Source organism: Haliotis asinina, chromosome 2 (assembly GCF_037392515.1).
Source record: "Haliotis asinina isolate JCU_RB_2024 chromosome 2, JCU_Hal_asi_v2, whole genome shotgun sequence".
Classification (NCBI taxonomy): Eukaryota; Metazoa; Mollusca; class Gastropoda; order Lepetellida; family Haliotidae; genus Haliotis; species Haliotis asinina.
The window spans coordinates 73661136-73689131 of record NC_090281.1 but is presented as its reverse complement, the minus strand read 5'-3'; the positions used below and the strand labels follow the sequence as shown (position 1 = coordinate 73689131).

The 27996-nt window shown below is 40.4% G+C and overlaps 2 protein-coding genes across 3 annotated transcripts; one reads left to right on the top strand and one right to left on the bottom strand.

Moving 5' to 3' along the window:
* The first annotated feature begins 3130 nt into the window (after positions 1-3130).
* On the top strand, positions 3131-10619 carry LOC137274286 (ubiquitin-conjugating enzyme E2-17 kDa). 2 transcript variants are annotated; one of them, XM_067807409.1, is made up of 5 exons: positions 3131-3307; positions 3487-3567; positions 6448-6563; positions 7137-7225; positions 9546-10619. In XM_067807409.1, the coding sequence occupies exons 1-5, from the start codon at positions 3264-3266 to the stop codon at positions 9681-9683; spliced, it is 468 nt and encodes a 155-aa protein (XP_067663510.1). In that variant the 5' UTR covers positions 3131-3263; the 3' UTR covers positions 9684-10619. The 2 variants fall into 2 exon arrangements, with proteins under 2 accessions (XP_067663510.1, XP_067663509.1); XM_067807408.1 differs by having other exon boundaries at positions 3134-3307; positions 8926-10619.
* Positions 10620-11038: 419 nt separating this feature from the next.
* On the bottom strand, positions 11039-27937 carry LOC137274285 (ufm1-specific protease 2-like). Its single transcript, XM_067807407.1, has 14 exons — positions 27661-27937; positions 25986-26148; positions 24590-24687; positions 22969-23176; positions 21979-22199; positions 21313-21403; positions 20598-20749; positions 15357-15459; positions 14876-15019; positions 14116-14291; positions 13517-13615; positions 13076-13178; positions 12186-12310; positions 11039-11194 (listed from the first exon to the last, which is right to left on the bottom strand). The coding sequence occupies exons 1-14, from the start codon at positions 27697-27699 to the stop codon at positions 11108-11110; spliced, it is 1809 nt and encodes a 602-aa protein (XP_067663508.1). The 5' UTR covers positions 27700-27937; the 3' UTR covers positions 11039-11107.
* Between the last annotated feature and the right edge of the window lie 59 nt (positions 27938-27996).

The following is a 27996-nucleotide window of genomic DNA, read 5'->3' as shown; positions in this document are numbered from 1 at the left end:
CAAGTCTAATTATGTGGGCAAGTACAGACTGCATCAGCTCTTGGGTCTGTCCAAATTTAGCCAGCGACATTCTGGCTTGCTTATATCAGTTAATTCAGTTCCGCCGACATGTGTTCAAAGCTGATATGGGTGACCCCCGATTACGCCACTGGAACTCTCTCTCCTTTGTCCGAACTTAATGAGTACCAGCTGTGGGAGGTCGCCATTCCATAGACTAATGCTTAGTGTCTGAGTATCTATAATTTTGATGGAAACAAATAATTAGGTCTAGCGGAAATTCAGGACCCCAGGAAATCTAGACTTGCTTCACTTAGAGTTTTGGCATTATACAGAAAGGGATGGATGGGCTGATGTGAAAATAATGGGGTTCCTGGACTGCTAGCAAGTCTACCAGTTACTAAGTTTAGGCTTTAGGAAGAGCAGTTGTCCTGGAAGAAAGTATACACATATATTTCTGTCAGTATTCAGAAAGGTAGAAATGGTTGTCTCTACCGCAGTCTTAAGTTAATTACTGATTAATCAGTTAATCAATTGTTATCCTTTGTCAGAAAACAAGTATAGAGTAGTATGAAAGTATCCTGAAGAGTCATGCGGCCAAACACGGTCACCCATCCAATGGCTCTCCGTGAACAACACTGCATATTTTCACCTGATTTGGGATAAGCGCCTTCCGCACAAGACCACACATCGCCACGTATGTAGACACACGTATTTCCGGGGAGTTTGTGCTGTCATTTGTGAAAACAATCTTATAACTGCAGCTTATTGAAATCCACCCTACCCTCAAAGGAATGATATTATTTAAGGGGATGTGAACCTTTCAGTCATCGGAGGTCATCACAACCTGCGGAAACAACAGAAAGAACCAAATATTCTGTTTCAAAGTCGTGAAGATGTCAAAGACATATCCTTGTGCCGTATTATGGTTGCGCAGCAATAGCTTTGACATATATTTCATTGTACTTTTGGAAACTTCTTCGTTGTCGCCAGCGATATTTCTGCTCTTCATAATGAATCATCTTTAAATAAAACGATCTCTAGTTTTGTAAAATTATTAAAACTCAACTTGGAGATATCCGTATTGCATTTTGCACGGTTGGCGTTGAAATGCAGTTTTAGACTAACGGCTCGTCTGTGAAATGAACATATTTTACGGAAAATGTAATCATGAACTACTGTAATGAAAAGGACCCCAGCGAGTTTTTTCGTTTTCAGAAACTGTGGAACTCTCGACTTGCCACATATTCTACACTTTACTAGAGCTTTCTTGGATAAATAGGTTTCAGGGTCTGAAAACAGACTAAAGCAGTCACTACGGTTATCAATTTATTGCTGCAATGGCTAGTCAGCTGAATTTTTTAGCCCCAGGCCCTGCACAATTGTTGGGGGTGATCCATGGGATAAGCGTACGTACAAGTCGGCGTTTCTTTGGGGGAAGAATTTCCTGAAAGGTTGCTGTACGAACATAAGATGGTTGTCTTTACAGACAGGTATATGAACAGTATGTCAGTGAAAACATCATGTCGTGTTTGTAAACAGGTATCTGAGCAGTACGTCAGTGAAGGCAGGCCAGTGAAGTCGTTATGTCGTGTTTACACACAGCAATCTGAAGAGTACGTCAGTGAAGGCAGGTCAGTGAAGTCGTTATATGTCGTGTTTACACACAGGTATCCCAAGGGTACGTCAGTGAAGGCAGGTCAATGAAGTTATGTCGTGTTTACACACAGCAACCTGAAGAGTACGTCAGTGGAGGCAGGTCAGTGAAGTCGTTATATGTCGTGTTTACACACGGGTATCTGAAGGGTATGTAAGTGAAGGCAGGTCAGTGAAGTCGTTATGTAGTGTTTACACACAGCAATCTGAACAGGACGTCAGTGAAGGCAGGTCAGTGAACACATTATGTCATATTTACAAACAGGAATCTGAACAGCACGTCAGTGACGACGTTCTGGTCGTATTTTACAAAGAGGTGTTGGAACAGAAGATCATATACCATTTATATGTTACCAGAATAATTAAATTGAAAAGACCATTAAAGTGTCACAGAATCGATTTGCTATGCATCCGACCCTACACGAATATTCCAATATCCCGCACCCGCCTTATGTATGACGCATTAAAATAATAATGTCTCGTACAGCAGAATGCATTATTCATTGAAAGTTGCTATGTTGTACAGGTGTCGAGGACATCTAGTTGATAGCCTCCTGCCGCACCACCCCACAAGCCTCTCCCGCCTGTGACGTAACAGTGCCTACTGGGCTACGTTGTGACAATAAAATTTATGACACATCAGTCCACTTGAAAGACTTTGAATACCTTACTATAAAATGGACAGAATCACAGATGTTCGTTTTGTTTAAAAGTTTTCATTTCACAGTTATACATTCGATTATTACGACAATGAACAAAGAAAGTGTTGCATACTTCAGTGGTGCAAGAGTATGACTGGGTAAATAACGTCATTCTATACATGGTTACAAGCTGGGACAAATTTGATGCAGAATTTACATTCATCATTGCTCTACCTAACCCCGCTGCAAAAATGTTAACATTCTATTTTGGTATATAATCTCAAATGCATTTTTCCTTAAGCATCCATGTTAATTATATTCATATTCGTTATTTGTGAGTGAGAGAAAAAGCGGCCAAAATCATATCTATGTAGATATATAGAGCTAATCTGTAGATGGGTGCATATACACTTATATAATAAAAACCAACAATAGAATCTACAGTGAATGTAAACTTCTAATGTCCCATTTCACTTTCGTTTATCTGACACGTGATAACGGTTGGTGTCATTACAAAGTGCTTAAAATAGCAGACAGGGGTGGTTTCAAATGTGTAGATGGCTCTTATGCATCGCTATTGTTTGTCGGTTCGCAATATATCTATTTTTATAACCACATGATGTCATGGAAATGAATACTACTAGTATTACAACCTACTACATATAACACACACTGTTCATACAACTATTTTCTCTGATCTAATGATTTATTAATAAGATGTTTTTGTACGTAGAAAACCGGACATATAAACTAATACGAAGATGTAATATGTACAAAAGCTAAGGTGCATATTTGAAAACAATGCTTACAAAAGTGTGTCTAATAATATTAGTTGTGCCAGGTGTGTTATCTGAAAGAGCTGAAACCCGGATGTAGACGTCAGTGGTCGTGAGATCGCTGTTGTCAATACATAGAAATCAAGACATATTTTAATCGAAAAGTGTAAATAGCTTTGATCACACCACTGACATGTCTACTCCAGCCAGAAGAAGACTAATGCGCGATTTCAAAAGGTTTGTGTTTATCTCAGCCCTTTTAGCGACAAAATCCGAATGTAAATATTCCAAAATGGCCGCTACGTAACAACCTTAGTCAAGACTGATGCTACATATTTATACATCTAAGACACGTATCTTCATGTCATTTTACAATTGTCATCATATGTTATTTCGAGCAATATGTTGTGTTCCAGATTACAAGAGGATCCCCCGGCCGGTGTTAGTGGTGCTCCTACAGATAACAATATTATGCTTTGGAATGCTGTTATATTTGGGTAAGACATTATCAATGACAAAGCTATCACAAGTTGAAACATAATATCTGTATGCATGCCTATATTGATTTTAATATTGAATTGCGTTTGTGCTTACATTTATGCATTTTGTGTTGTTGTTATTATAACAGTGTAATTTGTATGTCAGTGGCACAATGACTTCAACCTGTTCAATGTTATGGACTTAAAAGCCTTTGTACTGAAAATATTTCCCGACTTCCTTGTGTGTTTACTTTCATAATTTAAGAACGTGTTGACACACACTGAACTTTCTTATATCATTTTGATGAAATATCAGAATATTTCTTATGCAAACTGAATTAGTCACATTTATACATAAACATTATATTCATGTTCAAGTATTTGTTGCCGTAGGGTGTGTCTTTGTTTTCCCAGAATCTATTTCTCTTTGGAATTCATTTTTGTATTTTAACGTCACAAAGTTCCTCAGATTTTATGCTTCTAAAATTTTCCATAGTTACTTAAATTGAAGTCTTCTTCATACCATTTTTTATATGATTATAGTTTAGACAGGATTAGCTAGAATATCCAAGTTAGGGGTGTTTAGAGATGCCCAGCAGTTTGTTTCATATATTCTGTATAGATGTATATGGTTGAATCAACACCTTGTGTCACTCGGTGTGAAACTGAAGTGATATAATCAACTGGCTTTACATTGTTGCATGAAATTGATATACATAAAGAAAAAGCAAGACACTGACTTTTAAATATTTACAACTTTTTGTCTTGTTTGATACAGGATGTTATCCCTACATCCCTGGATGTCTTAACAGTTCTTTTTCAAGTCAAGAAAACAAATGGGAGTTATCCCAAATTAAAATATTTTTGAAATGCAGACAAACATCTGAAACCTCCTCATGCATAGTCATAACCAGCCTCAGGCAAGAATTTCAGCCATAGATTTATCAAATGGAAAATCAGATGGAAATCAAAACAAACAAATTGAAATCTTTCATGTTGAGATATTGATGTTTGAACAATAATTATATTTATTACACACTACATTGGGTATAGCATCTGTATTTCTCAATTATGTAAGAAATAGCTTTGTTCATATACATGGTGATGCATTATGTGGGTACTTTGCTACCAGATTTGCATCTGTTTGTATTATTTGGTGAGTGATGCAGTGTATATATACATGTATTTGTTACTGTTGGAAATCATTTCAGCAATCAAGATTAATTGTTTCAATGATTAGTATGACTATGAGCATTATGGGACATTTATTGATTTAATTTTTTTGTTTTCCTGATATTTTTACCTAGATTGACACAACTGAATGTGCCAACAGTCCCATGTACAAAACTCCATCATAGAATGGTTATTTTTATTGTCAACGCCTCGTCTGTCCATCTGTCCATAATCATTTTGTTTCTGGAGCATAACTCAAAAACCGTTTAATATTTTTAGACCAAACTTGATAAATATAATAATCTCAACCTATTGATGTGTCTTTTGCTATTTACAGAGTTTTGGCATTTTTATTTTTTATTTTTTTGTTTTTCCATGGAACATTTTGGTGTTAGTCTAATGGTGGGGTTGGGCTTCGTTTCCGGAGCAGAACTCAAAAACTGTTCAATAATATTTTTCTTCAAAATTTGGTAGGTATGTGTGGCGGACCCCAAAGTGGTGCCTTTTGCTATTTACAGGTTTTTGTGATTTTTTATTTTCTCCGTTTCCATGGAAACATTTCGGACTTAGTCTCAAAATGGAGGGATGGGCTTCGTTTCCGGAGCAGAACTCAAAAACCGTTCAATATTTTTCTGCAAAACTTGTTACATACATCAGTCAGAACCTAAAGTGGTGCCTTTTGGTACTTGTAGGGATGGGCTTCGTTTCCGGAGCACAACTCTAAAACTATTCAATATCGTACAGGAATACTTGGCAGATATTTGATGCAGACCACAAAATGGTGCCTTTCTCTATTTATAATGTTTTGGCATTTTTATTTTTCCCAGTTTCCATTGAAACAATTCTGACTTAGTCTCAAAATGGAGGGATGGGCTTCGTTTCCAGAGCACAACTTGAAAACCATTTCATATCTTTCAACAGATCTTAGCAGATATATGAGACAGATCTTGAAGTGGTGCCTTTTGCTGTTTACACTTATATTGCATTTATATTTTACTTCCATGGAAACAGTTCAAACTTAATCTAAGAAAACATCAAGTAACTGTCAGATGATTTGTCCTTTCAAATAGGTAGGGGCCGTGGGGATGTGTCATCTTCTGATGACTCTTGTCTAATTGTGTCATATTTTGAGATGTCTGAATGTTTTTGTCCTCTTCGTATCATTGATGTGAAAATATGTTTTCATTAGATTAATTAATATAATGTTTATTTATTACTTAACATTGTCAGTTTGTTAAGTATAGCTTGCTAATAGATTCATTACTAAATTGTGTGCTGCCAATTATACTAATTGTCCCAAATATACCTGAATTACAATGGTAACCATACACTGGATAATATTACATGAAATTATGTAATTCAATTTCAGTTAAGATTTTGATCATGTTGAAATGGAATCATATATTTCCCAAATAATTTTCCTATAGTTGTGATGTTTGTTTGATAAAAAATATGTTTTGCTGGTAAAGGAAAAAGAGGAATTTTATGGTTAAAATACCCTGTAATAGAGAACTTCGGGGAAAAATCCTGTTACAACAAATCTTACAATGTGTTCCAAATTTCCCTGCAAGAGAAAAATGTTTGGAACCCTAAATGAATCCATGAAATATTGTCAAGAGTTATGCCAAGAGAAATAGTAGTAGGGAAGTACATTTGCTACTAAGAATCTTTATGTCATTATTTTCTTACCGAGTGTATTAGCTGTTTCTTCTCATTGTTTTCCAGGCCTCATGACACCCCTTTTGAAGATGGTACTTTCAAGTTAACTATAGAATTCACAGAGGAATATCCAAACAAACCTCCCACAGTCCGATTTGTGTCAAAGATGTTCCACCCTAATGGTGTGTATGGGCAACATTAATGTCATTTAACCATGCTTATTTAGGTTTTTAAGCCAAACCATGCTTATTTAGGTTTTTAAGCTTTGGGGACCAAAGTTGGTGTATGTTTTAAGTACAGTATATGTTGCAAGTAGGTCTGATTGGCTGAGAGATGGTGGGGTAGCCCAGTGATGAAAACGTTCCTCACACTGATGACCTGGGTTTTATTCACCACATAAAGACAATGTGTGAAGCCCATTTCTGGTATTCCCTGCCATGATATTGTTGCAATGTTGCTAAAAGTAACATAAGACTCAACTCAACTACTCACTGACACAGTTCTGGAACTCATCAGAGACGTATACCTCTTGAAGTGTTACAGATAGTCATCATTAGATTAATGACGGTCAGCCTTTGCGGCTCTCAGTTTCTTGCCAGAATGGAAAAACAGTTGTAATATGTTACCGGCAAATAGCCATACCCATTAGTTTCCAGCATAGTCCATGATTGCCATATAAATTTCTGTTTAACGCTTAGGAAGTGTCATACGATAATGGTGTTATAAAAATTGTGTATGTTTTTCCTGTTTTGCAGTTTACGCTGATGGGAGTATATGTTTAGATATATTACAGAATAGATGGAGTCCTACATACGATGTGTCAGCTATACTTACGTCAATACAGGTAAGTGTGACATTTAGGATGTCACGGGCAGTGCTATATAGTGCCTTGGCTGAATTAAGCTGGCAGGCATAATGTAGTGATGTTAATTTTTCTTATACTTTAATATCTATAATTTAAGGCAAACTAACCTGCAAACAGTACAATGCTTTTTTGTCACTCCAATTTAAGAAGTATGGCCCAGAAATGATATTGTTTTGTTGTGTGCATAGACACCTTCATACCATGATCATACCCATATCAGATAATTCATTATATTTCTAAAATGGTTTATTTTCTTGTAAGAAGTTTATTCTGAGACTGTCAACTTGAAAGAAAATTTTGTCCTGCTGATTCCTTTTAATTCCTGTATATTGATTTGTGTTGATGTGTGTAGTTGATATTGAGAATTGTATTTGAATACATTTTTAAAAAAATTCTTTAGTGATATTAAAGGGGTAGATAATTTTGTTATCATCGTTATGTCAGCTGAATATTTTATTTTCTTTGAAGATGTGTTTTGCACTAACAACAAAGAATTACGAGAGTATTTTCTGTTTAGTGTCTGTTAATCCTTTATTTGTTTACTAAAGACAGTTTCAAGAGAGTCATTTAACTGAAAGCATATTTTACATATGCACTACACTCAATAGATTTCCACCCATCAAGAAATGTTTGCTATTATGTGAGTATTTATCATTAGAATTTGTAGATGCTTAAACCATTGATAACTAATTTCTAATTGAACAAGGGAAAACCCTATCAACTGATTCATGTATTCTTCATTGTTTGATGAAATGCACAAGATCTAGTTGTCCTGTCACCTTCATTTTGAGTCTTTGTCATTTGAGATTTAATCAAATAATGCTGTTTTCTCATTTGAACAACTTTTAAATCTCAGATTAAGTACAGCTTAATGTTTCATCTCAAATACAACTGCAAAAAAACTGGCAGCATGAGGATGTTAAAATATGTCCTCATTATGCACATACCAAAGCAAGACTTAAGATGAATTGTAGTTCATTTCAAGTTAGGCCTGTGGGGTAGCCTAGTAGTAGGCATGTGCCCATCACAACGAAAACTGGGTTCAGTTACCCACATGGCTACAGCTTTCAAACCCATTTCGTTTTTCCCTGCCATGATATTGCTGGAATAGTGCTAAAAGTGGCATAAAACTGAACTCACTCACTCATTTCAAGTTATGAGTTAAAGATTTTGGTAAATCAAGAGAAGTAGAGATGGAGACATCTTTTTTTACATGAACTTATTGTTTGAGGATTTAAGTATGTTATCAAAACAGAATGGTTAATAACTAATATATTGACTATGTTCTTATGCTTACATATACATACCCCCAGCCACTTGTGAGCAAGTTTTAGGCTAGACACTCATTAAAGCAGCATTTCTAAATAGGGGAGTAATTACAGAATGCCTACTTACCACTCATTGGAGGAGTCAAAATTTGGATTAACAGACATGTTTAGTATTTCATTGTTTTCCTCACTGTATAGAACATGCAAAGATTTAAGATGTATCCAATTTCATCCATTACCTCATTCCTGTCTGTTGTGTTGATGTAAATAACACAGGTTGCGTGGGCCCAAATCATGCAGACTGCATGTCACCAAGTAGAACCAAATTGTGTGTACACCATTGTATATGTTCATCTCATCAGCAGAATAGCTCGCAATCGATGACTTGACATTGTAATTTCTCTCTTGTAGTCACTGCTACATGATCCGAATCCAAATAGTCCAGCCAACAATGAGGCTGCCCAGTTGTATCGAGAGAATCGACGGGAATACGAGAAAAAAGTGTCAGCGATTGTTCAGGAAAGCTGGAATGATGAGGAGGAAGATGAAGAGGACGCGATGGCTTGCTCTTAGCATCCCGTTCCACAACAACATACATTTGTAGGACATTTTCTGGCAGGTCGGCCTGTAGGTGGGGTGGAGCGGTCACCTCTGATCGCATATGAGGACAGACAGCTGGCTCTCGGAACTGTTCTCTCCTCTTACCTCTCGCTGGCTTATTTTTGCCGTTTGTTCTCAATTTGTGATGTGTTGTTGGGGGTGGGCACCATCTCTCCTCCTCACCACACTTGGACAACATCAGTGTATCAGTTAACATTTCCATTACATTTTAAGTCTCCCGCTGTGTATGTATGTACCGAAGTGAACAGTATACTGTTACTGGCTGCAGTGAATAAGGAAAGCCTGTATCAGATCAAGAATATTTGCATTTTATCAAGAGAGAGGTAGGATGAAGCTTTTGGTAGATCTTAAAATCTTTGCTGCCGCATTCTTTATCCTTCTGATGTCTTGTCCCATTGATTGTTTTTCAGTCTTTGTTAGACGAACCCAACCCAAACAGCCCAGCTAATAACATAGCAGCCCAGCTTTACCAAGACAACCGGCGCGAGTATGAGAAGCGTGTTAAGACGGTTGTTGAAGAAAGTTGGATTTACCTAGGGGAGGTGTAATGAATTTCCTGATCTTACTCTTACCTGGCCACTTGCCACTTCAATGTCATCATTCACCCTTGTCATTGTATGTTCTCCACTGGCATATCGGTACATTTCGGGAGGAAAAAAACACAGAAGCATGTTAGTCATATGAACAGATACACATCATATAACGGAGTTGTTACTTTGATTATTCGTTTGTTATTCCCAGTCAGTAGGTTTATATTTATTATTTGTTGAGTTAAATGTTTACCAGGAGATAAATACAAAGTTCATTAATATTTTTCATTGCTTGAGAATCATGTGTTGTGTGGCTCCTTTGAAGTAGTGGAGGGTTGATTTTGTTTTCTTTTGTCATATATCTTTGTTTCTTAATAGTTTTTACCAAATAACGGAAGGGAAAATAGAGATCTGGATATTTGATTGCTACTTTTGAGTTGCTCGTGGCATCCTTGACATGGTAATACTGATTGCATGTTGTCTACAGTCCAATTTCTCAAGGCATTTTCTCTATTGTGTCCTGTGAACTTGTCCATGTTCTCCTGCTGGATGCAAACTAATCACAAGTGTTGCTGTTGTAATGCAATACTCTGCAGCTTGACTAAGTTTTTTCCATTGTCACGTTTGTAGAATTATTATTCAGTCAAATTATCTTAACTCTCATGTGATGTTACCCAAATGTAGCGGCACCAGAAGACTTGACCTGATAGACAACCTAGGTTAGTGTACCAGGTTATTGCTAGTCAGGCTTTTACACATAATGGGAAGGGATGGGGTCAGTTTGCCAGTACGGCATGCTAACTGTTAAAGTTATCGTGAGCTGAGAAAGATGGCTGCTTCTGTACAATGTAACAATTATTATTGAATGCACGTGTAATTTTTGTGTTCATGAAGACAGTAAGTCTTTGTAATGTAGAGGCTGTACAAAGTGTAATAAAGACAAAATCAAACATACAGCATGGGTCTGCTTTGTCTATCCCAAAAGAAGAAGAACCGGACCTTGAAGACTCATCATGGTAGAACCCATCGAATGTACAGAAAGCATATAGGAAGCTTCCACATGGGAAGATGGTGGTTGGAGCTTTAAGTTAGTCATCCTCTTGATTATCCCATGTGTATTGCCATGCTAACACTCATACAAGAACAAAACTTATGGAGATGAACATATCTTTCAAGCCCTTAGTTCATCTTTAACGTTCAATAAATCCACTTTTGTGGAAGGGGAGGTATATCTGCAACAGCGAACATAGCCAGTTATGGGTTTGTTTGATTTTTTTTCAAATTTTTGTAAACAGGAATAAATATACAACAACCCCCAAACCATCTGGACACAAAGACTTGGAGGTCAACAGGCAGAAATGACAGCACAGATATTTATTATATATTACTTTATTTTACAGACATGTACATACAGACAGCTTGCAAAGGAGGCACTTCACAGGTCATATGACCTGTGGTCTCTGAGGCATACACAGATTGTAGTGAGCATTGACATCCCAGAAATCTGGTCCCTTCCAGCCACACCATCCCTGAAAGTCACCACAAGAAGATTGTAATATTTTGGGTAGGAACAGGCAGTATGATTTCCAGCACACCATTGGTTGATTTCCAGCACACCATCAGATAATTAAAATGAAATGTGGACGCATCTGACTGGCTGTGCATTATTGTACTCAAACTGTGGGGATAATGTGATACCATGCACAGGTTTGTCTGAGCCAGAACTGAACCATTGTAAGCTGCCACAACAAAATGTTCATGACCACAGTGTTCAGCATCAGTCACATTACTTACTACATTCATGCGACTAAAATCAAGAATTTGTCATTCATTTCTGTTATTTTGAAGAGTGAGTGAGTTTAGTTTTACACTGCACAAACAATATTCCAGCTATATGGTGGCGGTCTCTAAATAATTAAATCTGGACCAGACAATCCAGTGATCAACAGTAAGAGCATCGATATGTGCAACTGGGAACTGATGAAGTGACAACTAAGTCAGCAAGCCTGACCACCTGATTCTGTTAGTTGCCTTCTTATGATGAGCACAGTCACCTCTAAAGGCAAGCATGGGCTGCTGAAAAACTATTCTAATCTGGATCTTCAAGGGCCTATTTTGAAGAGAAAAGTGTACACAACACCAAACAGCAGTTAACTCCGTTTAAAGTCGGCGACAACGAATAGGAGGTAGGACAATCATAGTGTCAAAGATGGCTCTGACACTCTACTTAACTCAGCCAGCCATTTTTGTCACTTCTTACAAAAATTATGTCCGAAAATTTCATGGGTTCTCAAATCATCCTTTACACCAATGATATTAATTACTCCAATTATTCTGCTCTAAATCCACACTGATGGCATGCTCATCAGACAGACAATTATTACCTCGGATAATCAAAGCTGCCTTTGAGGTGCTACACATTTTCACATGAAATCCCTACTGGTACCCATTTTGCTGCTGGGACAGAGGCACTTGCCTAAGGTGTAACCACATATATCACATGCTACAGCATATACTGACCTTATCCAAGATAACCTTCAGGTCCTCTGACTCAGTGTAGTGGGGGTCCAGGATCAGAAAGCGGATGTTCCCTGTGATTTCATCAAAATCCACTCCGAGGATGGTATGGGCCAAAACACCCCCACCTGTGCAAAGAGAACATTTTCAGCTATAGGCTAGCAGATGCTGCAGTCAACATGTCTACATCAGGGAGGATAATTGCAGCTAGTGCTTCTCCCATCTCACTAAAGTTAACTGAGAATGTCCACATAACAAATCTTTAACAGTGAGAAAAACAGAACAGACCTGGCGTGTTAAGGGGTACACAACAATGGCATGTGGGGAATTGATCCCGGGTCTTCAGCGTGACAAGCGAATGCTTTAACCACTAGGCTACCCCAAGGCCTCACATAGTTGCAAGTGATGTCTTATCAAGTGTTGAAGCCCTTCAGTCAACCAGTGTCAGTACTTAAAGACCTTGCATACCCTGTGCTCCTCCATCACTCGTAAACATAAACAGCTGCTATTCCAGCAGGATGCTCTTCCTTGCATGAACACTGTGTCGAACTAGACACACAGCCTTTTGTAACTAAATCACTCACTCACCTGAGTACTTACTGGCTTCCTTCTCTCTGTTGGTTAGACATGGCAGTTAAACCACAAAGCATCAACTATTCACAGGTGAGAACACAGTGTATACAAAGCAGTGAAGTATAGCTCATAATAAGTGATATCTGGGTCTTCAGAAGCTAGGGGCCCAATTCATATAGTGTTTGAAGCACTACCACATTGATAAGCCTATGATAAACTGTGTCTTTTCTGGTTACAATAGCTTATAGCATAACAAATGTTATGTTCTTCAGGATCTTGATCAGATAGTCACATTTTCTGATCATAATTGAGAGGCCTACCTATCATGATTGGTGTGCCCTGGTGCGTGAAGTGTGATGCCAGTTCTCTCCCTTTGCCAGCCAAGTCTGCTCCGCTGCTTACGTTCATGATTTTGCATGTCACCTGCAATGAATAGGCAGACAATATTATTCTTGTGACATCACTGCATAGGAAGCACTTTAAAGAAGTCCAACAATACTCTGACATCAGCCTCCTTCATAACGGTAGGGGAAACTGATGCTTACAATAATGATACTTCACATAAGGAACAGTTAAAGATCTGCTGAAATTTCTGTGACAACTGCCTCCCTCAGAAGCGGACATTTGTATTGGCCTAAGAAACCATTCTCAAATTACCTAATGTGAAAAGTAAATGGCAAATATGTAGTAGTATTGCAGTAATGGTAAAATATACCACTACATGTCAAGTGTCTGCTCTATTTACAGTCAACTGTACCTACCCCGATCAGCTGATCCAGACAGTACCCGACTTCAAGTGAGCCAATCCACTTCCGACTTCCAACAAATGACTTTTCTTTATCTCCAATGTCAACCAGAGCCTGAATATAGGAAGAAGCTTCATCAGTTATACATTGTTGTACCACACTGTTAGATCAGAACATAAAGTATTCAATAACTGGAGCCGTAGGGTATGGAGTACAAATGCAACACAACACTGTGAAATGCTACATGACAATGTCAAGTATAGATGAATATATTTTAACATAGATCAAACATGTTTTCAATCAATAGCAACATATTTCACAATATCAACATCTGAAGTTTATATAGAACACTATACATGCCCAGCTTGAGGATAATATACATATACATGTATATCACATTTGAAACACAAGTACATCAGACTACTCTTGTTTTTGTTTAGTTGGCAAATACGTGTGATCCTTAATTTGCATGCTGGCTCAAAGCTTACCTGCCCATATTGTCTAATAGTTTGGTTATTGAACTTTATACACCCTACCACCTATGCCTCATCTAACCAAACCCCATTACAGAATGATAAACAGAGATTCTGAGTCTTGATAACAGTGTATCCTACCTGCTGTATTTCTTTGTGAGTGGGAATAGGTTTGTCCGTGTAACCTTGGAAACGGAACCAGGACACCAGTGTCTGGAGGGAGCGGTATGCACAGCCCCACTGGTTGTCGTTGAAGCGGTCCTGCATGTAGTGATGGTAGCTGTATGTCCCTTCCACCAAGTACTTGGTCCCAACACCTGAAACAAAGTCACATAGTCTACATGATGGCACAAGGATAATATGATACTCATGACACAGAAGTCAATTCACTCGCAAGACAAAATAATCATCAAAAGACACAACTTCCCCACCTCTGCACCATCTACCCATCCAACAACAAAATCTAACACCCTTGACATGGAACTTTTGGAGACAGCCCTGTGTGTGATAAATCTTGACCCTACCTCCTGGAGACAGCCCTGTGTGTGGGTTTAGTAAGTAGCCATCTGCTGTGGGTTAACACAATCTACCCACCCATCCAATAAACCCTGACCCTACCTCCTGGAGACAGCCCCTGTGTGTGGGTTCAGTAAATAGCCATCTGCTGTGGGTTAACACAATCTACTCACCCGTCCCATAAACCCTGACCCTACCTCCTGGAGACAGCCCTGTGTGTGGGTTCAGTAAATAGCTGTCTGCTGTGGATCCACACAATTTACCCAACAATCCAATAAACCCTAACCCTACCCCCTGGAGACAGCCCTGTGCGTGGGTTCAGTAAATAGCCGTCTGCTGTGGGTTAACACAATCTACCCACTCATCCACTAAACCCTGACCCTACCTCCTGGAGACAGCCCTGTGTGTGGGTTCAGCAAATAGCCATCTGTTGTGGGTTGTCCGGGAAACATATATTGGTTGGCACGTCGGAACAATGGTCTGTCTGCAGGCAACATCAGTAATTGATGAAGATCTCGTCGCTGACTTTCTAAACGGATAATTGAAACTTGAATTAGTGATTTCTTTGAAGCCAAATATTTAACAGCAATAACATTATTTGGACTCAATTTTTCAAAGAAATTTGAACCAATTTCCTACTCATACGATCACCATAACTGAGAAGGGTTTCTTGGTGTAAAACTCTTCACGGAAATCATGTATTTCTCCTGGAGAAATTCTCTGGTGGATTCTGGATTATAGCACTACTCATGTATGCTGCTCAGCAATGAAATGAGAGTCATCTGCAGACTGGGACACCTAAATTGTCTCAAGGAAAATGACAGTGTTACTGCGTCACAACTGTACTACAGGAAGACTTGTCTCACCCATATCTTCATCTGCTATTGCCCGAGGATACACGTGAGTGACGAAGCATGGTCCCCCACCAGGTCGGAAGTGGAAGGCTTCAGGGATGCAGAAGCTCTCTCCCTGCAGCAGGCATGACCACTGATCACCACAATGTATATAACAAACAGTCTGTACATAATGTGGATTATGAGAAAATAGATAAACCAACATTAATTACACACAGAAGCATGCTGGAAATGGTGTGTCTTCATAAGAATGATGCAATTGTCGATGTTGTCATCTAGACGGTGGCATAAAACATCTCTTATTATAGCATGTCAAAGTTATTAAAATCTAAATATTTTAGATATTTAAAAACTTACCTTACCATAGGTCTTATGCATATTATACAAAGCTACGCTAAACGAGATCAGACAGTCGTTGATTCGGCATCCCCTCGATGGTTACTTCATGCAATCTACGAATGTAGTCACGGAAGTGATGTGATCTCCCCACTCGCGCAAGAGCGCAGAATCCAAAATTCACTTTTACCGTCAACCGGAAGGTCCGAAGAATCGAAAGTGGGGAGGAGCATCCAGCCTTGGGAGGGAGTCACCGCCCTATGGGAAGGTAAGTATTTAAATATCTAAAATATTTAGGTTTTAATAAATTTTTAACTTACCTTACCATAGGTGTTATGCATATGCCTTCGACAGATGGATGGTGGTGTGGACTCCGTAGGACCATCCCTCAGCAATCAGTGCACATGCATCAGGAGAACTCGGGAAACCAATGCCAACGGTCTCAGGATAACAACTGGAAACAGGACAAAGAGTAACCCAGTAGAACTCCAAAGAAAAACCGACGCACCCTGGGGGTGAGGTTAATCTTAAGACCAACTGTAACAGCGTTATTACCTAATGGGCAGATGGTTGAGTAAGTTGCTGAGCAACCACCAGTGGACAAAATGACTGTAATCCCTCCACGTCTTCAACTGCCAGGTCCCTCAAGTAGTGGGAAGCGAAGACAGTTGATGACTTCCAGAAACAGCCCTCAATGATATGCAGTACTGTGCAATTCAGATGGAGGGCCATTGTAGACGCCAAAGCCCTGATTTCGTGCGGGGTATTTGCTACCAGATGAGGCAGGTGCTTGTCATTGTAGGCAGCAAGGATGCCGAAGTAGATGCAACCACTCTGGAAGTTTGTATGGTTCTCCGCCGTCGAAGGTCGGGAAACCAAGGCATGGCCGGCCACCAGGGCGCGACCAAAACCAGTCAGAGGTTCTGCGTAGGATTGGCGGAGGGAACGCATACGCGTCCAGACCTTCCCAAGACAGAGACATCGCGTCGACTGCCCACGCCTGCGGATCCGGCACGGGAAATACATACGTTGGTAACTGGTAATTGAAACTGGTGGCAAAAAGATCCACCAGGGGTCTCCCGTGTTGACAGCAGATCTGGCGAAATGCGTCCAGATGGAGCATCCACTCCGTAAGGGATGGTCTGCCGGGGCGCGACAGGGCGTCTGCCAAGATGTTTTTGCAACCGGGAATGTGACGAGTCGCGATCACGATGCTGTTGCTGTCCACCAGATCCGCTAAGAGGAACATCTGGTCCAGAAGTTGTTTGGATCTGGTCATACCTTGATTGCGAATCACCCACACGACCATGGAGTTGTCTGACGCCACCAGGAGCCTGGAGCCTGTTAGAGCCGATAACCGGGAGGGACCCTGACAAGATTGAGCCGGGTTAGGAATAACCCCCCGATGAATGTCAGCTCCTGCGCTGGCTCCAGTTGCGACTTCTCGGTGTTGATAATCCACCCCAATTGATGTAAAGGGCGTGTGGAGAAGTCCAGCTGTTTGCGTAGCAACTGGGGATTGCAGTGATTCAGAAAACAGTCGTCGATGTAAGGATCGAGGTCTATGCCCCGGAGGTGCAGGAATCGGGTGACATGCAGCGTGATCCGAGTGAAAAGCCATGGGGCCATAGAAATTCCAAACGGCAGCACCCGCCACTGGTATTGTACTCCGTTGAATATGAAACGCAGGAACTTCCTGTGACGTGGAAATATGTGAACGTGCAGGTAAGCATCCTGTAAGTCTAGGCTGACCATCCAAGCTCCGGGTAACAACTTGGCTCGGATCTATTTCAGTGATGTCATCCGGAAATGCGGGGGCTCGGCTAAATACAGGCTGTTGAAAGTCGCCATGTTGTGAATCATTCGCATTTTGGTGGAGCCTTTCTTGGCCAGGAAGATGGGTGAATAGAACCCCGGGGAGCGATGGGGTTCTAGCACTATCTCTATAGCACATTTGGGTAACAAAATGTCGATGTTCTCTTGTATAAGTACCTGTTGATTTATTGAGTACACTCGCGAACGGGTCTCCCAGGAATGTCAAACTGGCCCAGAAGACCCCTAGTCTCCCACCTTTAGGGGTCGGATGAACTGGTACGACTGGGGGTGGGACATCCCAGTCGTAGATGTCCGTGCCTTCAGCAGCCAGAGTAGGGGCGCTTGCTCCTGCCTCAACCGGGCGTAGATGGCACATCCCTGCCACGTTCTTGAGGCTTACACTGCACATTTGAGTACTTGGTTCAACCTCATCCCCTCCCAAATGAGGATTGGATGGATTCTCTCCTGGGCACAGATCTTTTTTTGGCAGTCCCCCTGGCTCAGCCACGAAAAAACAGAGCCCAAGGCCTCAGAGGTTGACAATGCTACTTCCGTATTTGTGAGTTCAGCACACTGTTTGTACACAGTCGGAATCTTTTTGTCAAAGAGGAATTTGAAGTAAAGGGTGCAGGAAGTAGCTATCGCTGTCTTGCCAGGTGCAAGCATCTAGGAAACCAGATCGGCGCACAGTTGTTGTCATAGCTAGTGCCGCACGTAAATGTCCAAGGAAGTGATGTAGTAGTCTGCCCTGCCAAGCAAATATAGTTGTCATGTGATCCACTCTCGAGGCATTATCCTCTGATAGATCCATGGCTGCAGCGGAGGTGGCTGACGCAAGCGCTGGGATAGGCTTAAGCATGCGCTTCAGTCCGCTTGAGAGAATCATCTTGCGCAGCCCTGTTGTCGGCAAAATCCAGACTGTGGACTTAATAGTCTGATTTCTTTGACTTGGATGCCTTAATAGTTTCGCAAAATCTGAGTCTAGCCAAGCTACAGCGTCTGCCACCATGGGGTGAGGTGGAATAAGTAATGTGGGAGACAGGTGAATCGCCGCCGGATTGCTTGAATCAGCGGAAGGTGAAGGACAGTCCAGTAGTCTATCGGCAATCCATTCAAACACTGAAGCTAGGGGAAGATAGGTACCATCACTATCACCATCATCGCCAATTTCCTCCCCATAATCTGGACAAAAGAACTGCTCCTCGTGATCCTCCCAGGAAACAGAGGTTGATTCCCGTCGCTGAGTGGAGGTAGAAGCAGAATTCCTAGTATTAGAATCCTTGAAGGAAGTCTGCGGTGGTTCCAGTGATCGCGAACGCTGAGACCTAGAGAGGCGCCGCAGAGATCTTGAACGGGAACGCACGCGTCGTCTACTTCTGGTGCGTGAGTCTTCCTCTAAAGAGTGCTGTGGAGAACGGAACCAGATCAGGAGTGCCGGCGCCAGCTACGATGCGGAGGGTGGGAGCGCTGACCCCTCGGGGACCTGGAGCGAGACCTGTGCCAGGAGCGCTCAGCCTCCAAACGCCGGGGGCGCTCTTCATACAACTGGCGTTGTAACACTTTCTCTAGAAAGCGTATGAGACACCTTGGCACGAAAAGGAGCAGGCACAGAAGCAGGGTCTGATAACAATATCGGCGCTGGCGTTGGTACAGGCGCTGGCGTCGGAATAGGCGCTGCTGTCGGGGAAAAAGGTAGATAAAGATGTAGGCGCTGACGTTGGTAAGGGTGCTGGTGACGAGGTAGGGAGCACAGCAGCACAGCAGCGCCGGGACAGGCAGCGGCGTTGGTACAGGCAATGGCGCTGGCGTAGGTCTAGGCGCTGGTGTCGGGAAAAAGGTAGATAAGGATGTAGGCGCTGATGTTGGTAAGGGTGCTGGTGACGAGGTAGGGAGCACAGCAGCGCCAGGCGTCAAGAGAGACCACAGAAGCCTCTGAACTTCTGGGTGGGATAAGGCATCCAGGTGAGAGAGGTCTACAAGCGCGCCGGTGTAATAGACGAGCGCCCCACACTAGGCGTCGATACCGACGCTGAAGGTGGTGGTAGATCCTGGTCGTCAAGCAAAGATCCCAGGAAAGATGCTGGCGACGACATTCTTCTTCTACGTTGCATAAAACACTTTGATCGTACCGCCAAAAAAGTCTTGAAATCTGCCAATGATAACACTTGACAGTGTTGGCACCGATTATCAATGGAGCAAACAGCGGACACACAATTCGGACACCAGGGATGTGGGTCTTTGGCTGACTTCTGCCCCTTGCAGATAGTGCAAAAGTGTCGAGTCATACACAGAAACTGTAACAGACAAGAAACCAACACATGACAACACGTTGACACAATGCCAGGAGGAAAAAAAACCATACATAGAAGTGTAAGAAATAATTGCACCTCTACATAAAAAATAGACACACCCGTAAGTGCGGGGCAGCGATAAGCAACAACCAAAATGGCTGCCTTCGCTACGCTGTAAAATGGCAAAAAAGGTATGATAAATACCGAAAACCACAAGCAAATATGACCAAAACATGGACAAGTACATGGAGGAAAAACAACCAGCAAGTTGAACTACCCCCACGGACGCCATGCCGCTCTCACACACAACACAGACAAACCCATGCCTGAGTGAGAAAAAGATAACACGAGGTAGCAAGGTAAGTGCAGTTAAATACTTGTTTAACTTGACACACAACGAAGGGATACAAACCATACCTACCAAAGAGTAGCAACTTTATTGAAACTACACAAAGTAGATACACAGCAAACCAACACGTCCGTTCGCACGAACGCTAAAGGTAAAAGTGAATTTTGGATTCTGCGCTCTTGTGCGAGTGGGGAGATCACATCACTTCTGTGACTACATTCGTAGATTGCATGAGGTAGCCATCGAGGGGATGGCGAATCAACGACTGTCTGATCTTGTTTAGCGTACCTTGGGGTAATATGCATAAGACCCATGGTAAGGTAAGTTAAAAATCATAGATTTCTGATCCATACATTCTGGGTTCAAAACATACTGACTGAAAAAAGGGTTAAACATTCCTGAGGAATACATATCATTTGATTTTTCCCATGTTTAGAATGACAAAATAGTTGAAAAATTTACCTGTTTGTACTGACACAGACAATCTTTCATTGATTCTAGCTGACATTTCACAGCTGTAGTGAAGGCTGAGTGTAAACTTTCTATATTCTCATCTGACTTAATGACTGACAAAACATCTAGGGGCAGCCGCATCTTAACGGCTCTGAAATCTCCTGGAAAAAAATTGATAGTTAATCTATAGTGTCAACAGTTACACTCAGTGTGCAAAATAGTTATAGTCCTGCCAGCCTGTGGCTAGTTAAATCCAGCCAGACCAGTAACTGGCCCGACTGGCTACTGAATTTTTATGGGTTCATTTTGTCTGCAGGACTGTATTATGATTCCTGTATGACTTAATTAAGCTATTAACAAATTATTATTCCAGTAACTTTTAGGCACATCCAGCCCAACTGGCTGGCAAAAATTTGGAAATCAGTTTGCACACTATTTAAACTTCACTTTCATCCCATCTGGATTTTAGAGGTGAAACCATACAGCAGTAAGTATTGTATCACAATTCAATCAACGTAACTGATTTTTTTGTGTGAGCAATAATCCAAGCCACCATTATACTCTCAGTCAAGTGACCATCTAATATGTTTGGTGTTCTCTAATGGCAATCTCGGAGGCCTATTCTAATGATGCAAAAATGCCATTTTGAGGTACGATACTTTGTAAACATAACAAAACTAGAGTTCACTTATTATTTTTCTAACTGGCTGGCCATTAAACTCACCTATACTATGATGAACAACTGGAGCACAACAGGGCACGTCTCCTGCCACCTCCTCACTCACCAACAGCAGCAACTGGACACCTATTGGTCCCTGAAACAGGAGCAGCAGTTATACAAGAGATGGGATAACTGTACATAACATCTCTAAGAGCTGGACACCTTCACACATGTAGCTGGGTTGGGGGAATGGAGGTCATCCCAAAATGTACATACATTTGAGGGATGGAGATCATCCAAAAATGTGCAAGGACATGCATTTAAGGGAAGGAGATCATCCAAAAATGTGCAAGGACATGCATCTGAGGGATTGAGATCATCCCAAAATGTACAAGCATCTGAGGGATGGAGATCATCCAAAATTGTGCAAGGACATGCATTTGAGGGATGGAGATCAGCCAAAAATGTGCAAGGACAAGAGATGCCACAGCAGAGGTCGTGTGGATGGAGGTCATCCCAAATTGTGCAAGGACATGGGTTAGTGAGGTCATCCAAAAACTTAACAAGTATTGTGGACAGAAACAGTATGTTAATACATCAATAAATACTGAGCCCTATTCAATCTGAAATTAATGACTGGTCTGTACAGTTATCTTGATGTAGAACAAGTGTATCATTGTAAATGATCTATTAGATCACGTTTGGCGTCTATTCTGTTGGCAAACACACCTGGTCCTTTAATCCTTTCTTCTTACTTCGGACCACAGGTACATCATTGTCTGACTCAATGTGCTGGTACAGCACATCACATGGCTGGTCACCTAACACACCCTTCACCTCGGAAGATGTCAGCAGGATGCGTGTGTTTTTCACAGAGAACACACAGGCAGGAGACTGGAGACTGCGACATATTCGACTGATCTCACAGTTGATGGCTTGCTGCCAATCTTCTGGGGAACAGACAAACTGTATTTCACTCAGCATACGGACATTTCCAAACTCAGAGAGGTAGGGTAGCCTAGTGGTTACACTGAGGACCCGCGTTCGACTCCCTACATAGGTAGAATGTATGAAGCCCATTTCTGGTGTCCCCTCACCATGACATTGCTGGAATATTGCTAAAGTGGCATAAAACCAAACTCACTCACTCCAAGCTGTTTAACCAAAAGATCAAGAGCTGCAACTATATTGTCTGAGTTTGGTAATAATGGGTTGACATCATGTCCCATTTGTCGATGATCTAATGTACCTTTAGTAACTCTTAGTAATAAAAAATCAGTTGGGGAAATTGCTTCTTTACTTATTAAATAATATTCCCCAAAATACAGCAGTCTCCCTCATGCAGCACCTTCAAATCTGACGTCCTCTAACTTTATATAAAACACCTCATGACAAAACTATATTAAACTACTTCTGAAGTATCAATAAATTACATTTTCTCAATGCACATTTCATCACTAACATTGCAACATGGGGTATATGCATGGTACAGTTACTTCCTATTTGATGGAGAACTTGACGGAGGAAACAATACTTGGTTTTTACACCTCTTGAAAACCTGATAATCACTTTCACCAAGTCACATCCCTGATTAGCAAAACATACAAATACTTGTACACCAGCTTTCAAAAACGTTGTATCAGAAAGATACATTTCAGTTTATGACAGTCTCACACTGAAAACCTAGGTAAACAATCCAAAAGTACACTGGCTACTTACTTGAGCTAGAGTCTATAGAGATAGTGATGGGTACATGTGCTTGCAGTCGGAACACCACACTGTTGGACAGTACATCATCTCGGGTTAGGCTGACCTGGCACTCTGACACCTCCTGGTCAGCATCAAGGAGGAGGAAATTGTTGGTGCCAAGTTGACCAGACCCCAACTGGATATGACACACAATGAAGGGCTCTTCTCCAAGAGACTCCTGCAAGAATTATAAAAACCTTCAAAATTCTTTTGGTTTTCAGTTCCATTTTTTCAACAACATGGAATCACTATACATGAAATTATTATTAGTATGCTATTAGGCTAATATTTGTATAATGCTGCTCAAAGGCACTTTGTCTTTCCATTGATCAAAGAATATCAGTTTCAAGCAGCACATTGTATTATCATTCTCAACTCCCTGGAGATCATACAAATTGTGCTGTAATGATCCAGGGTAGAATAGGTCTACAGCAACCCATGCTTGCCATAAAAGGCATCTAGGCTTGTCGTAAGAGGCAAGTAACAGGATCAGGTGGTCTGATACGCTGACTTGGATGACAGGTCATCGGTTCCCAGTTGTGCAAATCGATACTCATGCTGTTGATCACTGGATTGTCCAGACGCAGTTATTTACAGACTGCTGCCATATAGCTTGAATATTGCTTAGTGTGGCGTAAAACTAAACTCACTCACTCATACACACTTCATAAATTGCACAAAGTAAAATACTTTTAGCATTTAAAAGGAATATTAGTTTGACTGGTGATTTTTTTCACTTCCTGGCTTTATGTTTTCTGCCGACGAAACCAAGTAAAGCAAGAAACAAAATTGGTCTGGTCTAAGGAGGGAAAACAAGTGCAAATAGACAGCTTCAACTTCATTATTTTGCACTGGATGCTTAGAATGGACAATAGAACAATAGGCAGACTGGTCCACGCCACTTATGGTTCTGAGTTCCTAAACTAACCTGCTAGAAGGTGGACCAGCGAAGCCATTCTCCAAGTTTTGAGCATTCGCACTAGTAACTGTTGGGTTAGAGTCAGCAGTGCACCATGCCTTACAAGTACTTAAAACCCAAGGAATGCTGGATTTTCATTTGAAAATTAATATGGTCTTCCTAGGTTGACCTGACATCCTTGCAGTGATTGGTACAGAAGAGAAGCGGACCTTGGTTGTATTACGGCCCAAGGGAAAGTAACTTTTAGTTTCTACCGCCTTCCACACCAGTCAACAGCAGGGATTTACCATGAGTAGTTTATCTGAGGGTCCCTGAGATGTCACATTCTAAATTTTCAAGGGTCCTGGACTACAAAATGGGGGCCCCAGACACTAAATTTATTACTAATAATATGCTGTAATATTGTTGTAATTCAGTTACTGGTATTGTATTGTGTGTCATGATATCACATTGTTACAGTAATTAAATTGCAAATGATGTCATAACCCAGCTAGGAGTAAACTCAGTAATAACTTACTGTTACTTAAACAAAATTTTTACAAAAAAGAATTGGACTTTTTCTGTGTTAATAGATTTTGTTGTGTCCATTGTCAGTTTTCATGAATATAGGACTCAGGAATCTGCGTCCTGTAAATCCATGCAACAGAACAGCAGTATTCATGTCATCATTACCAGAAGTTTGTTGGAGATGTGTGCCTGTACAGCTGCTCTTGTGTTGACTGGTCCTGGCGCCTTGTCAGTCACAACTATAGCACCACACAATTCAAAACCTGTGCCACATACAAAAACAACCATTACTCTATGGTGATACATACATGATAACCATACCTTCCCCAAGCACAACAAATACAATGACAAAGAATTTCATGGTGATAGTATATAATAATTTATCAGACATATTTATTAACAGCTTTGCTTATCATCATTAAACATATAAAAAGTTTTGGTTCAAAAACAGTACTAAGAATAAGCTAATACTGGAAAGAGGCTGAGTAAGTTTGGAGTAACATTTGTACAGATAACTATTTTAAAATCTCTATTCACTTGGAAGGTATTGCATCCTCAAAACTCAATATTACTTGTTGTTTTGAAAAGGAAAAGTGGCAAATACATGGGGTGCAAGTCCAAATGGCCACATGTAAAAACTACCCCAAAAAGGTTTCTTTTCAGTTTTGATTATTGTTCCACAACTTACAACTAAGAACTTTGTACCTGATAACATTGTAAAGTCATGGAAACGATTACAGGCATTTCTTATCTGCTACACATGGTCAGATTACGCAACTGGCAGTGGTTCAGCAGTGGTTTGTAGATACTGACAGACAAGGATAAATTGAGCTCTGACCTGACAACTGACCCGTATTAGCATGCATGAGTGCCGCCCACTAGCGAAAGGGCCCCAAGTTGTTCACAAACACGTGTCATTGCTTCACCGACCACAAAAGAATCTCATGAGCAAAGTGTGTCCAGCTATGCACGAAATCAATTTCATCATTATGCACTGCATGTGCACTAGCCTACATCTGCTCTACCTTTCACAAACCAAATGGGTTTGCTCATTGCCATGGACTGCTTACTGCTCATCAACATATCTTCTGTGCTCGTTCAACTTATCCTTGTTTGTGAGTAGGACACTATCATATTGTGAAAAGCCCATCTTGTCAACTGCTGTCTTGCCATGTTTTTGTCAGGAATGGTAAGATGACACCAAGCTTCCCTACATAAGCATTTGGACTTAATGTGTTCTTCAATACAGCAGGATGTAAAAGTTGTGCTGCTCTGCTATTATCATGATTACTGTGAGACCTTGAATAACCAGGTATATTTGTTTTTGGGTAAAAATCTTCTGGGTAACTGAAAATCCAGATATCTGGATTTCCATCAGCCAGACTTTGGTTCTGAAATATGGAAAACAGCATCTCTAGGGTATGCAGGGTCTCACTGAATATTATGTGCTGTTACCTATGCATAATGAATCTATTATTCTATTGGCAATTTGAACTTTTGTAACTGTCTGTTTTGACTAGCTCCTGATAGATGTTGCCAAAAATTAATGTGACATCAATACCTCCTGGAAGAAGTTGCTGTGACCGTCTTTCTGTATCTGTCACAATCTTTTCATCAACTGATCCACAATATGTGGTGAATAAAGCCTCTACAGCAGATTCATTTTTGCGTCCAATGATAAACCCATGAAACCCTTTGTGTTTCCATGATGCTCGCTGTAGAAGCTTGAAAAATAGGGGAAAATAACACATTAATACAAATTTTATATCATATGAAAAAACATATTGTGAGTTCAACCTGCTGGTCACAAAGTGGTAGCTAGGATCAGCTGAAAATCACAGAACATGGTGAATCAATGACCTATGTAACCTAATAAATAGAAGATGTAAACAAAAAGTGTTATTTATCAAAACATCAAAACAAAATCTAAGTGCAGCATTTTATTAATACCAGTCTTATTGCATTCTACTGTTCCAGTCAAAATTGAACATCAAGTCCCTCTAGATGCATGCAGCCTGAACATTTAAGAAAACAGAATGGAGTTAACAGAGTCATAATGCCTATCTGTCGCTGAAGCATCACAACTGAATAACATTTAGTCTCTGAAATGAACATATTTTACAGAACAAATGTCTAAAGTATCACCATGAAATATGATAAAAAGGAGCCTGGAGACTTTATTAATCTTTTTCCTAGAAATGTGGGAATATATATTATTCTCCACATATTGAGAACAGTTTTGGTTACAGTTGTTTCAGGCTCTGTATGACAGACTATGCAAACTGAAGATTGTTGCACTAATCATTATGCATGGACACTCTATTATCCTGGGCTCTCTATTATCATGGCAATTGAAAACACCAGGAAACCAGACACACCTAGCCCTGCACTGACTGTTTACATCTGCAAATTATGCAAAAAACAATTCATCGCTTTTGAAAATGGGATGGCATGTTTAATTGTAGAAATATTACAGACTTTTTTTTCCCAGTAAGTTCTGGAACATTTGCATATTTTCCATCCTAAAACTATTACAGGACATATTATGCAACTTCACTCTGCACACAGCAGCATTATGTATGGCACATTTTTATCATGTGTCCAAATGAATGGACGTTTCAGTTGTTTTGGTAATAAAAATAATGATATTATTAATCTGAATGCAGTTCCTGAATATTTCTTAATATGAAAGCTATTTAGATTCGCTAGTTGTCGTAGTAAACGTGTGACAGTGTCACCTGCTTGTACTGCAGTGGTAAGAAAATAGCAATACCGCAAAAATTGAGAGTTATCTCAAACAGAAAATATGATTAAACACCAGTCAAGTGAAAAATGATAAAATGCCAAATGTCGGTAGGCGTTCATAATTCTGACAACAACATAACACCCGCTATAATACACTCAATGTTCAGGATGTACAGTTACGGCTGTTATTTAATGTTAGCCATGGGAATGTAACTATTGAAACATCCTATGTAAACTGCAGACTAGCCCATCCTATGGCCATTATTTCTAGTCTGACTTCTGCTGGACAGTCATAAACCGTTGTTTGCTTCCTGTCAGATGTCACACAAAATCAAAACAATCCATATGTTTTAGTTAACTATTACCAAAGTACACTTTAACAAACAGACAGTCCCCTTATCTAACTCTTTTAAACAGTAGGTTAAATTGACATCTATCAAAAAAACTAAAACATGTTCCCGGCACCACGAGAAGGCAAAAATATTATTTACATTTAGTAACTTCTCGTGGACAAGTACCGAGGCAGCCATCTTAATCCATTTGAACTTCCGGCGAGTTTCTGTCGTATGGATATGTATACTGACTTACCGGAAGTCACAAGGTGATTATTTACTATTTAACATCTGTACAATATTGCAACATGGTTTTATCATTATTAGTCCCAATTATTATAATATCTTTAAATCCATCCCGCGATAGCAAAAGTGACCATGAACTACTTGAGGTAAAGGGATAATAGGTTGATTCGGCGGAAGTTGTGGTCTACTCCTTACAGCAGAGTACTCAATAGGCAATGCGTTAAGTTTGTCTGCATGTCCCACTTGCAT